Consider the following 13,735-nt stretch of genomic DNA (forward strand, 5'->3'; position numbering starts at 1 on the left):
AATTTCATAAAAGCCAGAGCTCCGGCGACATAAATGACATTTAGAAACTCGAAAAGCAGGAAAGAAATGGATGAAAAGCTGACATTTCATAGAAGCGCTGAGAAAGCGTGGGGAAACAATGCCCGCCGTCATGTGTGAAGTCATATTAAAATTGACGTTGAAATTGCTATATACTACATTTGCCTCCAAACTAAAAGCGACTGAATGCAAAAATACATTTTTGTATTAATGTCAGCTTGAGCGATGACAGCTTGGACAAATTCATAGAGCGTTATATGCTCACAAGTATTTGGATGATGACAGAATTGTAATGATTTAGTCTTTACACGCCGACACTATAGATTAAAATGAAACTTTCAGCTTTCATTTGAGGTGTTTGGCACAAAATGGCCGTCATTTCTCAGTGGTATATGATACAACATCTAAACCCTACATCCATTTTCTATTGCACTTGTCCTCAGGAGGCTTCCTACCACATCCCAAAACTTGCAAGTAAGGTAAATTGAATACTCTGGAAATCAGATGGGATAGGCATCGGCTCGTCCAGGATGCAAACTCATTCACCGCCATTGATGGCTAAGGATGGCAAAGATTCCTTTTAATTTAACTGGGCTGACAGTGAATGAGTTCTAATAAAGACATGTAGCTACTGGTCTTTTTTTTTTAAATCACAACTGCCACCTCTGGCCTAAAGCGTAACTGCAGCCTCTGTGTAAAGCTTGTGCATGCCCCCCCACTGACCCCCTTCAACAAATTGTGGCATGTTCGGGGTGAACACTCCACACTGAAGGGAAGATACAAGATGATCTTTGTACGCATCTGGGCATTAGTGGAGCATGTATGATGTAGATAAAGCTTTAATATTACCTTTTTGAACTGCACAATGCATCTTTAAGCTAGTGAACTTACTACTAATTAGAATGTTTTTCTTTTTTAAACAATATCATCTTTTTCTTTAAATTAATAGTGCTTCTCAGAGTTCATTTATGAATTTTATATATTTCCCCCCCCAAATGTTATAAATATTTCTTCCAAATTAGATTTTATAATTATAATAATTATTAATTAAGAATCAATTTTGATATATATTAATTTACGGATGTTACTTTTGTATTAATGACATTGCTGTTTGTTATAGTTGCAAAAGCTATTTTTAATTTGAGTAATTATTATTTTCTTTTATTAAAAGAACTAAACACATTTAAATTGTTTGTCTATGTACAATATGGCCTGCAATTGGCTGGCGACTAGGCCAGGGTCTACATGCCCCATAACCCAATGACTAGAAAATTGATGCACCCCATGCACATTTGCAAAAATAAAAACAAGCACAAACCAAAACCCAATATACTGTACAGTAAATATGCAGCTCAGGAAACGAGACAAAATACCTAAATAATAATCATATAAAAATAATAATAATTATTATAAAATGTAGGCTCTTGATTAATTTGACCATTGTTCATGTTCTGCAAATACATGCGCTAAATGACAACCTTTGTATTTTAAATTTCTGATCTGTGTTGTTAGCAGTTAACTTAATCAACAAAATTGTTTTATTTTAACTTAAACATACCCCTATAAATTCCAAAATAAAAACTGCTGATAATTTTGCACCTATTACCCATTTTTTTGTACAACTATGTGTTTTATAACAGACATCGATAACATTACAATAATGTGCCAACTACTAAAGTTTGATCCCTTTGTTTTTTGTTTTTTTAAGAGAAAAAAACCCCTCATTTTTTCCCGTACCTTTTTCAAACAGGAGGGTTAATAAATCAAAGCAAATCAATTCTACACTTCAATAGCACGTTGATAGTTTTGATTCTAATCCATTGGGGTCCACTGAGAAAGTTCCAAAATATGTCATCATTTCATCAGTGCAGTGTCAGCTTGTTGCCTTTAGGTGGCAGCCAATTCCACAACAGATTCAGCTGTCCAGTGGCACGCTCCAAGGAGACTTGACTGACTTTTCTGGGACATTCTGGGCATGACCACAACTAAACTACATTTTAGCACAAGAGAGCAAGGACAAACCTGTATGAGGTGAAGTTGTCATAGGATCCCACAGTGTAGTGTCTGAACAGTCGTTTGGTGCGGTCCTCTCGAGTTTCTGCAAAACAAAACAACACAACAATATGAAGATTTTCATCTAAATGAATGGACACCCAAGAATGCGGTTCAGCAAGCAACAAAGGGTAAACCTCGAGTCTGTGTTTTGCTTTATCTTTAAATTACTTGCGAAGTTCAAATGAAGGAGGAGCCTCAACAAGAACGTGACAAGTCTCCAGCACCACCAATACAGTTGGTTCATATTTTTAAGATTAAGATTCACTGATTGTCACACCCAAATAAATGGGGCAACATTTATCCTCCGCATTTGACCCATGCCCTTCAGGGAGCTGTGAGCAGCAGCAGCAGCAGCAGCAGCAGCAGCCGTGCTTGGGACTCTTATGGTGATCTAACCCCCCCCCCAATTCCAACCCTTAATGCTGAGTGTCAAGCAGGGACGCAATGGGTCCTATTTTTATAGTCTTTGTATATGACCTAGCCAGGGATTGAATCCACGACCTGCCAATCTCAAGGTGGACACTCTACCACTAGGACACTGAGCTGCTTTTTAGATCAATTGTATGACATGTTAAAATGTCTAGTGTCAATCAATTAAACATTCAAGTTATTATTATTATTATTATTATTATTCAATCAATCAATCAAACTTTATTTATGTAGCACCTTTCATATATTAAAATGCATCTCAAGGTGCTAAACAATAACGTGCATAATACAATAATAAGAAAAAACACCCATCCCCCCAAACATTGCCCCCCTACCCTCCACCAAAAACAAAAAAACAAAAACATGGCGGTGCACAGAGAAACCATGTGAGGAACGGCAACCAGGAAACACTGGAGCTATAAACTAAAAGCAGTTAAAGGCTCAAAGAAAACAGAATGGTGTAAAGAGATTGAGAACAGTAGATCAGTGGATCTATCATAATGAACTAGTACAGTTCAGCGCTGACAGAGAATGAGAAAAAAATAAATGACAAAGAGGCAGTGAGCAGATTTGATAAGGCAGGTGCCATTTGAACCATGTTACCTCATTCTGTGTGTGTGTGTGTGCGCGCGAGTGAGTGACAGTGAAGGACTGTCAGCTTAACATGTTGATGAATTAATTTATCATGTTTGTGTGTGCGTGTGTGAGAAAAATATAAACTGCCCACGCCACCAAATTCTCCATTTCACGCTCAAGTCTGACACGTCATCCATCACCTCCCGGTCCTCGTAAAGTGTCGAATATTTACTCTTGTGTTGGCTGTCACTTCTATTTCCTGTTTGGCCCCTCAGAGAATACAGTGTAGGCCTACACTTATCAACCTCTTTAACATCTACTTGACGTTTGAGCCGCCACATTATAGAGACCTCATGCTCACATGATCCTCTATAATGTACAGGGTGGGACAAAAGTATGTACAGTAGATGCACTTTTGAAATGAATGTCTACTTTTACAGGCACTGTGAATAACAGCAAATCATTTAAATAAGAACCAAGAAAGTAGATTTTAATGTAGTATTGGAGAGGTACCAAAAAAAAAAGAATGGCAGCGAAGTAGTTCTAAGCAAAGGAAAAAAAGTTGCAAAAGAGGGTCTGATGGAAGGAAGGGGGAATGAAGGAACGAAGATAAAGCAGGTTGAAGCGAAGAGTAAGGCAGCATGAAAATAAAAAGCATTAAAAGTGAGTGTAGGGCAGAAAGGAAGACAGAAAATAAGAAGGCTGCCATGAAGGAAAAGAAAAAAGGAGATCAGAAAGGAAAGAAGGCAAAAATGTAGTTTTAAGCAAACAATGGAAGGGTACATACAACATGCAGGTTTTGTCTGAGGGAAAGAAGAAGAACAAATGAAATTAGGAAAGAATGAAGGAAGGAAGAAAAGAAGGAGGGAAGGGAAAAAGGAACAATGGAAACAAATAAGGAAGGAAAGCGTAAATGATGGAATGGAAGGAAGAAATGAAGGAAGGAAGAAAGGCAAGTAGGTGGAAAGTCGTAAAATCACATGAAAGGTCAAAGATAAGGAAGTCGAGCAGAAAAGTAGTTTAAGCCACAGAAGGATGCATGAATAAAAATGGGTCTGAAGGGAGGAAGAAGTTAACATGAAGGAAAATAATAAGGCAAGAGAGATCAAAAAGAAAGGAAGGAAGGCAGAAATTTAGTTTTAAGCTTAGCATGGAAGGGCACAAAATATTTTCTGAATGAAATAATTGAGGGAAGGAAGGAAGGAAGGAAGGAAGGAAGGAAGGAAGGAAGGAAGATAGATAGAAAGGGAAAGTAGGTGGTCAGGAAGGAAAGTGGTAAAATCACATCTAAGGTTGAAGATAAGGTTGAAGATAAGGACGTCAATCAGAGAAGCATGAATAAAAAACAGCCATGGCAGAAAAAAGGTGGAAAAGTTGTTTAACAAACATTACACAAACAGTCCAAACTTTTGGACTTGGAAAAGGCGGCGGCTATCGTAGGTGTTGTTTCAGCAAATAAGATGACGACGCCCCCACGTAGCCTCTTTAGCACAAGAGTCACGGCGAGACGCTCAGGGGTCGTTGTGCAAGCGTTCTAGCGGCGTGCGACTCTTATGACGGCTACTCTCCTGGACACACAAGCATCTTTGCTGTCCTTGTCTGAAGGGCACAAGCAGCACACGTGCACACAGCCACTCTCTCAACCCTGCTGAAAAGGGAATTAACCTACACTGTCTTGCTGCTGATAGATAAGAGCTGCCGACAAACGCACGCACGCACGCACGCACGCACACACACACACACTTATTGAGTAAGCCTCATTGACTTTGTAAATCTTTCCTCCTACACCCTGACTCATCTGATTTTCCCCGCTCATGCCGGGAATGTTAACCTCCTAAACTAGGTGAATTGGGGCCTCAAGCAGGGGGGGACAAACATTCTGATAATCAGACCCAAGTTGAGAACTTTGCCTTCCAATTTGACCAAAGTCAGGAAAGACCCGATTATCAGATGTCTCTAGCATATCTTGTGGTGTGGGGTCTTGAGAGGGATTTTTCAGATAACAGTCGCTGCTAACAATCACAAATGTTAAACCTGTTCAAAATTTATGATGGCAAATCCTTAGGCAGGGTATACACCAGTGGCGTAACACCATGCTGAGAGGCCCCCGGTGCAATTTTTCCCCCATCCACCGCCCCAACAACACTACCCCCCGCCCCCCCCCCCCCCCCCCCACACACACACACACACCCACACACACACACACACACGAGTGCACACGCACACACGCAGACACACGCTTGTGCGCACACAGCCATTGGAGAGAAGTGCGACTTGTCACCAAGGACTTTCAATTTTAATATTGTGACATCGATATTGAACATTAAAAATACCACAAACCTCTTCCAATACATTTGATTCTATTTTACAACTTTTAAATATGATTGAACATGTGCAAAAGGCTCACCACAGCACCAAAAAAAACCAATAAAGTAATTTGCCATAGATTTGAATCTCACTAACTGCACTTCATAACAAAAATAATTTGCAGCTATACTTACTTATTAGAAGGTCATCAGAGAAGTCATTTACGGCGCTCCTATAAGTCCAAAGTAGCATTTGTCAGAAAAACACCAGTTTCCTTGTTTATTGTATCTGGAGAATGATATAGAGCGCCTGAGCCAAATGCGATGTTAGCTTTTTGCATTTCCCGTCAAATTCTTCCCCTGAGGCTGCGCAGGCGGCGGGGACATGGGGAAGTCGCCTTCTGACCGCCGGAGAGGCGACACGCGGCTGGAGGGTCGCTCCGATGGAGCTAACTGCCGGCAAGCTACAGCTCGACTCCGGTGGGAGCGAGACACTAGATTTTGACCATGGCCTGGACTCGAACCACGTCTATCACATCTCTTGCAATAGCTTTAAAGTCATTTTTTTGGTGTCTTTTCTTGTTTTGCGCGCCGCTTTTCTTTTTTTCTTTCTTTTTTAGTTTGCAAAGCATAACGGCGACGATGGCATGCACACTATACCACTTTATTTTCAACTCGCATCACGTCAACGAGACTCATCGTGACTGACAGATGCCGAAGCAAAGTGATTAAATAAACATTTCCGACATTGTTTTTACAAAATAACTCTGGCTGTTTATTTACCTGATTTTGTTCCCTCTTTCGTTGTTTCTTTCTTTTTCTTTATTGTTTTTTTTCCTTTTTTCCCCTTCTGTAATGGGCCCCTGTGCCGTCTCTGGGCCCCGGTGCGATGCACCGGCTGCACCGGCGATATTTACGCCACTGGTATACACATATTGATAATCAGGCCGAATTTGAGCATCTTCCCTTCTTTGCGATCAAAGTCACGAAAAGACTAAAGGACAGGGAGTCATCAAGGTACGGCGGAGTTCCGTTCCTACGCTGGCGATGCAACCCAAATTTCGACTTAAGTTGGATTTCCTCGTTAAAGTCGATATTTACATCAAAATACTTTGTACAGTAATTTTAAAAGACACATTAGCGCGACTCGGAAGAGCCGGAACCAATATTTCGTGTTTCTGCACAGACATTCATTGCTTACGGACGGTGGACGACTGGAGCTAATTCAAATTTAAACACGGAAACGTGACGCACCTGATGGCGAGCCGACCTGTACGATGGACGTCCGTTGCTGGAGGAAACAACAACACAACTTTAAATGACTTTAAAATGGCGTGATAACTGTGGGAAATTAACGTAAAAAAGGTGCCAAGGACGAGGCACCGGCGCCGTAAAGTCGAATCGACGTAGGTCACGTTCGACTTAACTCGAAGACTCATTGTATTCGATTATTCTCAATCAGCATGGAAACAGTCAAAATTGTTGAACCTGTTCAATATTTATGATATCACATCCGTAAAAGGGGTACACACCATACCAACAATTGGTCTAAATTCTATCAAGTATTCAAATTTGAGAATTTTACTTCCCTTCTGATCAAAGCCAGGGTAGGATTTTGTGTTGTTTTTTAAGTTTCTAAAAGATTATCCAGAGTAATTATTCTGTGTTATGGGGTGTGTTATTTCTTACCCAATCTTCACAGATTAGTCAGGAGCAAAAACTGCAAAACCTGTTCAACTTTTCCAATTGAAAATCTGTATGTGTGTAGTCAGCACTAAGCGAGGCTGAGCCACAGACTCCTAATCGCGACGTGGAGTGGGACAGAGTTCCCAGATAAGCTAACTGTTAGCCTAGCATCTTCTATTTCTTCCAGATAAGCAAATAGCCTCGTGCCTTCTATTTCTTCTTCTTTATATTTTCTGGCAGTGTATGGCACAGTGCTGCCTTGCACAGGTCAGTCTTGTTACTACAACAAACATCTGTTTGTGAGGAGACTTGCGATGGTCGGTGAAGACATCGATAAGAGCAGTAAGAACACACGTAGATTTTTTTTTCCCCTCATCATGTGTGAGGACTCAAATTAAAATTCGGTTAAGACAGGGATCGGTTTGGCATCCAACTCCCTAAAAACAAAGAAAATGATTTGTTTGTCTAACCCTGCTGCTCTAATCGTTGACAAGAAGATTCTTTGAACTAGACGTCCTGCCTCGTTCTGGATACATTTAGCATGCTGACAATATGATAGGGTGAAGGAAGGGACAGCAAGTGGAGAAAAGTCAGCACAAAGTGCACATCAGTTTCAGTCACAGTTTTCAGCGTAAAGAGTGAGCGGAGGGAGGCGAGTTGTTGTCGAGCAGTGAGACACATCTAGTTGCGAGAAAAGAGAGGCTTCCTGTCAAATAGTCCTGACAGCTAAATGACAAAATAGCTTGTTGGTTCAGGTTGGTTCCTTCCTGGAGTCACAATCACAGAGTCCGTGACTCGGATGAACTTGGCGTGGACCACACATACTGTATAAGGATTTGCCATGGAAATCTGTACCTTTGTACAGAGAAGATTGCAATACTACTCAAGGCGCAGACCTGAGAACTAAACCTCAATCGTTGGTTTTGTTGAAGACATTTTCTAGGTATTTGTTAGGTTGCCCCAAGAGATGGCAAATCCAGGTCCAGAGAGTTAAAAACCTGCCTGTTTGTTTTTTTCCACAGGTGCTTTTACTCAAACGAGAAGGTAAACAAGTTCCCAGGGAGCCGGTTGAGTAGACCTGGATTTGATACCTCTGGTTGTCTTTGAGTCATTTAGCAAAACATAATGGCTAGCGCCTGCTAGCTATTGCCGGTTCTAAAGCTATATAAGGGGTAAATGTAACTAAGATAAATACTCAAGTACCTGACAAATATACTTATAATGCAGTATCAACATATTTGAACTTACTTCCCACCACTGGACTTACCCCAGTAAAAATCACGCCACAACACTCTGGCTTGCTCCGCCTTCACCACCGTCACCACCCCGTCGATCCTGCTACACACCACAGGCAGCTCGGACACCATGACGGGACAGCAGTCCATTTTGAGTCCCGTCTATCGTTTAGACGCAGGGGTCGGTCCCCCGAGATGATCCCTCCGAGAAGCCGGCCTTCCATGCTCGCATTATCCGCATTTTTTGCTTCACCAAAAGCCCAAAGTGTGTCAGACTCTTTCAGCCTCCAGCAAACAACTGTTTCACATCTCTCTCTCTCTCTCTCTCTCGCTCTCTCTCTCTCAGATTTTGGTGGGTTTGCTTGAAGAGCATTTGGAGAGCTCCTCGTTACCGCCCGAGTGTCGTCATGACCCGAAAATACCTCGGCTCTTGTCAAAGTGGAGGAAGCCTTGAATAATTCAGCGCAAATGCACTCATAACAACAAGAGGCGAGTTGTGTGTCGAAGCCCAGCGAACGCTACGACACTCGCTGACAAACAGCCGGCGAGCATGTCAATTATAAATGCTTTTAACACAACAATAATGTCAACACATCTTAACCCTTACATAATGTTCAGCTCACATTCGACCCATTTTTGACATTTCAGAGCAAGACACAAATTTAAATATTTAAAAATACAGTGGACCTTATGAGTCTCTCGAAAAATGAGCCGTCACTTGGCGATCAAAATTTTGACTTACAAGCGCTATATTGCAACAATGAATATGAATATGAAAATTATTTGTATGAACTGATTCTGTGTTTTCTGGGAGAATCTGGCCCCATCTTATGCCTCTAATGTAATTTTTAATGATTATTTCTTAACTTAACTAATCAGATACTGTCGAGACAAAAGGCGTAACCGAGGGATGTGTCAACATCTCAAAGAGGCTCGTGAGGACACACGGAGGTTCTCGAAAAGGAGACTAAAAGTTTCTTGGACGGTTATTCAACTCCGGTTAGCAACAAACGTTATAAAGAATCAATTGGAAATCTCTTGACTTCATGTCATGGGATATAAAATGTATTATTTGAGGATCAGATGGCCGCGTCTAGCTGCAACATGTGACCATTCCCATCGGGTTATCATGAAAGTTGATTGCCTCTGTCATGTTTTAATTGATTTCACATTCCTAAAAAAATACAACAAACCAGTAACATTTCGTTTTTGGTAATACTTCATCATGAATAATGTTATCTTCATACCAACGCTAGTTTGTAGTTTGCTAATTTGACAGACCGGTCTGTCTATTCCAAGCTGAGCAAGTCGGTGGAGAGTGACAATTGGTGGCAGAATGATCAAAATGTATGCCTCCAAAAAAATACAACACTATACCGGTAACATTTCGTTTTTGGCAATACGCCATCATGAATAATATGATTATTGTATCATCGCTTTCTTCACTGTTTCTGTATGTCAGAAAATGCCTTGGAAGCTGTCTGCTCTGCTTTTGTTGCAGGCTGACGTCAACCTTCAGGCACTGAAAGTATAAAGTATGAGATAAGGATGAAGGACAGCAATGAAGGGAATCTACAGTGAACCGTGCCCTGGCACTCACACACTGGATTATACCTGGCGGACATGTGCGTTTACATGCATGTGACCTGCTGTCCTCCAATCAGGCTCCCTTGTCAAATGCAATACGTCTTCTCCTCTAGTGGAGCCGCTTGGCTGTGATTCATTCCGGCCGCCGTCTATTACCATTTGATGTGACTTGCTCCTCTGCAGAGTGAGAGACGCCTCACATTGCACCTGACTGACTTCTGATGAAAAGCATTCTGCACACGCACACATGGACGCTCATTCACTCCAACACACAAACACTGACACACAGACTTGGAAAAGGTGGCGCTCCATATGAGCATGCCACCCCTACCCCCCTCCCCCCCGAGCTGCCAGTCCGATATTGCAGACTCAGCTCAACTTTAATACCAGACACGTCTTCCAAACGGTGCTTTACAGTCTGCGCCTGGCTCCCCTTTCTAATAATAAGATGGATTAGTCTACTATGCTAAAGTGTCTGCTGACTCCACACGCCGCACACGACACGCTACACACACAATCTGTGAAGTGTGTGCATGTTTCACCGTTTCATAGCCACCAGTTGAACTCCCTTGAATGTGATTTAGAATTGACATAGAATAGCCTGTGGCTAATAGCACAACGGCTAATAACGAGCATGACAATGATATTTAACTGTCCTCCATTGATTCCAATTCCAAATTGCCAAGCCATACCAATAAAGTACAGTATATATATTTGGTTTCACAATAATAATCAAATATAATTAGAATTAGAATCTCATGTATACATTTGAATGAAAAAGCAAATTTGGGAAATGCACAAGCACATTTAATGAATGGAAGAGAAATATCTATTTCTTATACTTCAGGTCGATCCCCTGATGTGCGGTGGGGGAGTGGCCAACAATATATATTTTTTTCACGATTGTCTAGTTCAATCACTCGACCTTACTTGTGCACAGCACAAACGACGTATTTTGAGCGGACAGCCAACAGATATTTGGTGTGTCCGTAAAAAGCTGCAGCAAAGGGACAAGGTGCGATAAGAAAAGTGACAGGCATACTGAGCACACGGCTTTTATGTCGGATGTGTTAACATGACATTTTAAGTGTAAAAGGCTAAGACTGGACCGATGTGATAGCGTGACGGTGGAAAATGGAAGTGAAATGAAGGCAAAAAGGCCACATATCTTCTCGTGTTTAACATATGAAAGATTAAAGCCCTTATTTAAATAGTTTAAATAACATGGCGTGAATTGAAAATCACTTGCATAATGTAAATTTAAGATCCGTGTGCTTTAAAGCACCGATGAAACAGAATGTAGTGACATTTTGAAGGACAATAAATAAAAGTGGTAGTAAATGTACAAGGAGTTTTTCTGGGGATGTTTGCTTATAGTAATGAAGAATGGTATTCATATACAGACTGAATCTAAAATACAAAACAATACATAATTAAATAATTAAAATATACATATCGGAAAATAATTCAGATAAGTGCACATATTTCTGTTCCCTTTTCTCTCTCTCCATAAAATGATTGGACATTATAAAATGTATAAGAATTTATAACTAAACAATTAAAACCAAATGTGTTCAAAATACTATATTATATTATGCAAATTTATTGAATTGCTTTAAATACTTTTATTCAATTAACGGCTTTTCTGGCCTAAACTTTACACGTAAAATAAACAATATATATGTAATTTAGCAATATTAAACATAACTACAATAACAAAAAAAATGATTTTATGAAAATAAAGCTAAATCACACACAAAATTTAACAAAATAAATTTGCTGATGTTATGAAACTACCCTACAGCTCCCAAAATATATACTTGAAGAAAGAAAATAAAGTTATTGCATGGTATGGCAAATATTTTACATATTTTGAGGTTTCTTGACATTTTTACCCACAGATCTTCTTAGATGTTTTACTTAGTTATTTTATATTAATTCAATGACTACTAATCCTCACCTCTTAAAACGTAAAATAGTCATGAAAAAATAGACATTAGTACAATATAGCACCATATCAGAGAGAAAAATTACCACATTTTGATAATACGCTTTAAACCCAATAACAAAACTATGAAAACACAAAATAATAAATGCAACTACAACTTAGGTGGCCATTTTTTTTTACATGTTTATAAAAAGCATTGCAACAGGGATTGCCTTTATTTTGAAGTATTGCTGGCACATTAGTAGTATTGTTTCTCATTTCTGTTTGTTTCAATCAAAGGGGAAAGCACACCATCGGACTTGTCCGGATTCCGCCTTGATGAGTGGTCATCTGCACAAAAATCCCGCTAATTAAACTCCCCACCTCCCATTGGCCTCTTAATTTGTCACCAAGCATTTGCCGTTTCAACTCATCACCCACAAAAACAAAAACAGCATCATGCGTGCGTGCAAAGTAGTGATTACGCCGCAACGAAATGACATTATCCTCAGGCTCTTTGTCACTTTGAGCACAGCACAGGAAGCGAATGACAAGGTTGGCTGGCTTGCCGTTGCCTGGCCTCCATCCTTTTTGGGATGAAAACATTTCATCATTGCCACATTCCATTGTTTTTCAATTATCCATATTAATGTAATACTGAATAGAAGGAAACCCACTGATTCTCTACCTATGGTGGATATAAAAAGTCTACACACTCATACTCAAATGCCAGAATTCGGCTTACACTTTTGTTGCATTCAATGTGTAAGTAACTTTGTGTGAAAAAAAAAATGTTGCACTTTCCTTGACTGTAAGTAGAGTATGTCAAACCGCAAACTTTGAAAACTGCTCTTGTAAAATCTTTTTACCCCCTCAGTTTTATACATAATTATATTTTGTTAGCGGAAATAGAGAGAGAAAATATCTAATGATTTTGACTTGCAGTGCTCACACAATGCCAAAGGGATGATGCATTTTGGGGGCACTGACTACTTGTATGACATAGAAATTTGATTTTGACTCATAGGTAAGTTTTGGGAGCGATATGAGCTTTTGCAGATGATCCAAACAGTTGTGCAAAGTCATCCAAGTTACTTTTGGCAAAAGTACTAAGTGAATGGAGATGAGCCAAAGCAATTGAGAAGGATCTTTGCATTTGTGGCAGTATCGACTCTTTGTTTGGAAAAGGAACTTGAAGTGAAGCTTGTGTGACCAGGTTTGGGATAGATATGTGCTTTTGATAATGTACTGATAGCTTGTGCACAAAATGTAAGTCTGTTTGGCCAAAATGAGCTTGCAGTTTTGAAAATGTCATTTCAGTTTCAAGAAATGTGCCAAACCTATGGAGAAAAACTGTAAAATGCCTGTAATTAACCTCAAATAAAGTTCAGATCTTCTAGTAGCCGTTCTGACTTTTTTTTCTCAGCAGAACCATTTTTCTAACACTGACTGACATTTGGAACTCTTCATAATGCTCTCCACATTGACTCTAATTACTAGAGGTTGACTGTGCTTTGGCTCCCTTTGGGTTTAAAACACTTCATGATTCCCATATCCTTTCCCTTCATCAAGTACTAGTAACATAGTGCTGAGTAGAAAGACACTGACTACTCAAAATAAAAACATACCCAAGTTAAAAAAACAATAAAATCCTTTCATACAAATAAAACAAATAATTAATTGCAGGTGCGTTCAGAACGAACCAATCAAAAACTCGTGTTAATTGGAAGTCGCGCCTGCCACCATTTAAAGCAGGGGTGGGCAAACTCGGTCCTCGAGGTTTTGAAGGTTTCCCTCTTTCAACACAAGCTGATTCCAACAGGTTTGTTATCAGGCTTATGCAGAGCTTGCTGATGAGCTGATCATATATCAGCTGTGTTGGAAAAGGGAAACATCCAAAACCTGCAGGACTCCGG

At 40.0% G+C, this 13,735-nt stretch overlaps 1 protein-coding gene across 9 annotated transcripts in view; it reads right to left on the minus strand.

The window, feature by feature from the left end:
* shank3a (SH3 and multiple ankyrin repeat domains 3a) overlaps nucleotides 1-13,735 on the minus strand; it is a 167,960-nt gene that overhangs the window by 26,727 nt on the left and 127,498 nt on the right. For all 9 annotated transcript variants that reach the window (XR_015094695.1, XM_086074696.1, XM_086074694.1 and 6 more), the window contains one exon: nucleotides 2,041-2,116. Coding sequence is in view for 8 of the 9 variants with exons in the window: in XM_086074696.1 (XP_085930822.1) it covers nucleotides 2,041-2,116 (76 nt within the window). In the remaining variant the exon portion in view is untranslated. The remainder of the gene's footprint in view (nucleotides 1-2,040; nucleotides 2,117-13,735) is intronic.

This window comes from Leptonotus elevatus, chromosome 4 (assembly GCF_054856555.1).
Source record: "Leptonotus elevatus isolate MCC_2025b chromosome 4, RoL_Lele_1.0, whole genome shotgun sequence".
In the NCBI taxonomy this organism is placed as follows: Eukaryota; Metazoa; Chordata; class Actinopteri; order Syngnathiformes; family Syngnathidae; genus Leptonotus; species Leptonotus elevatus.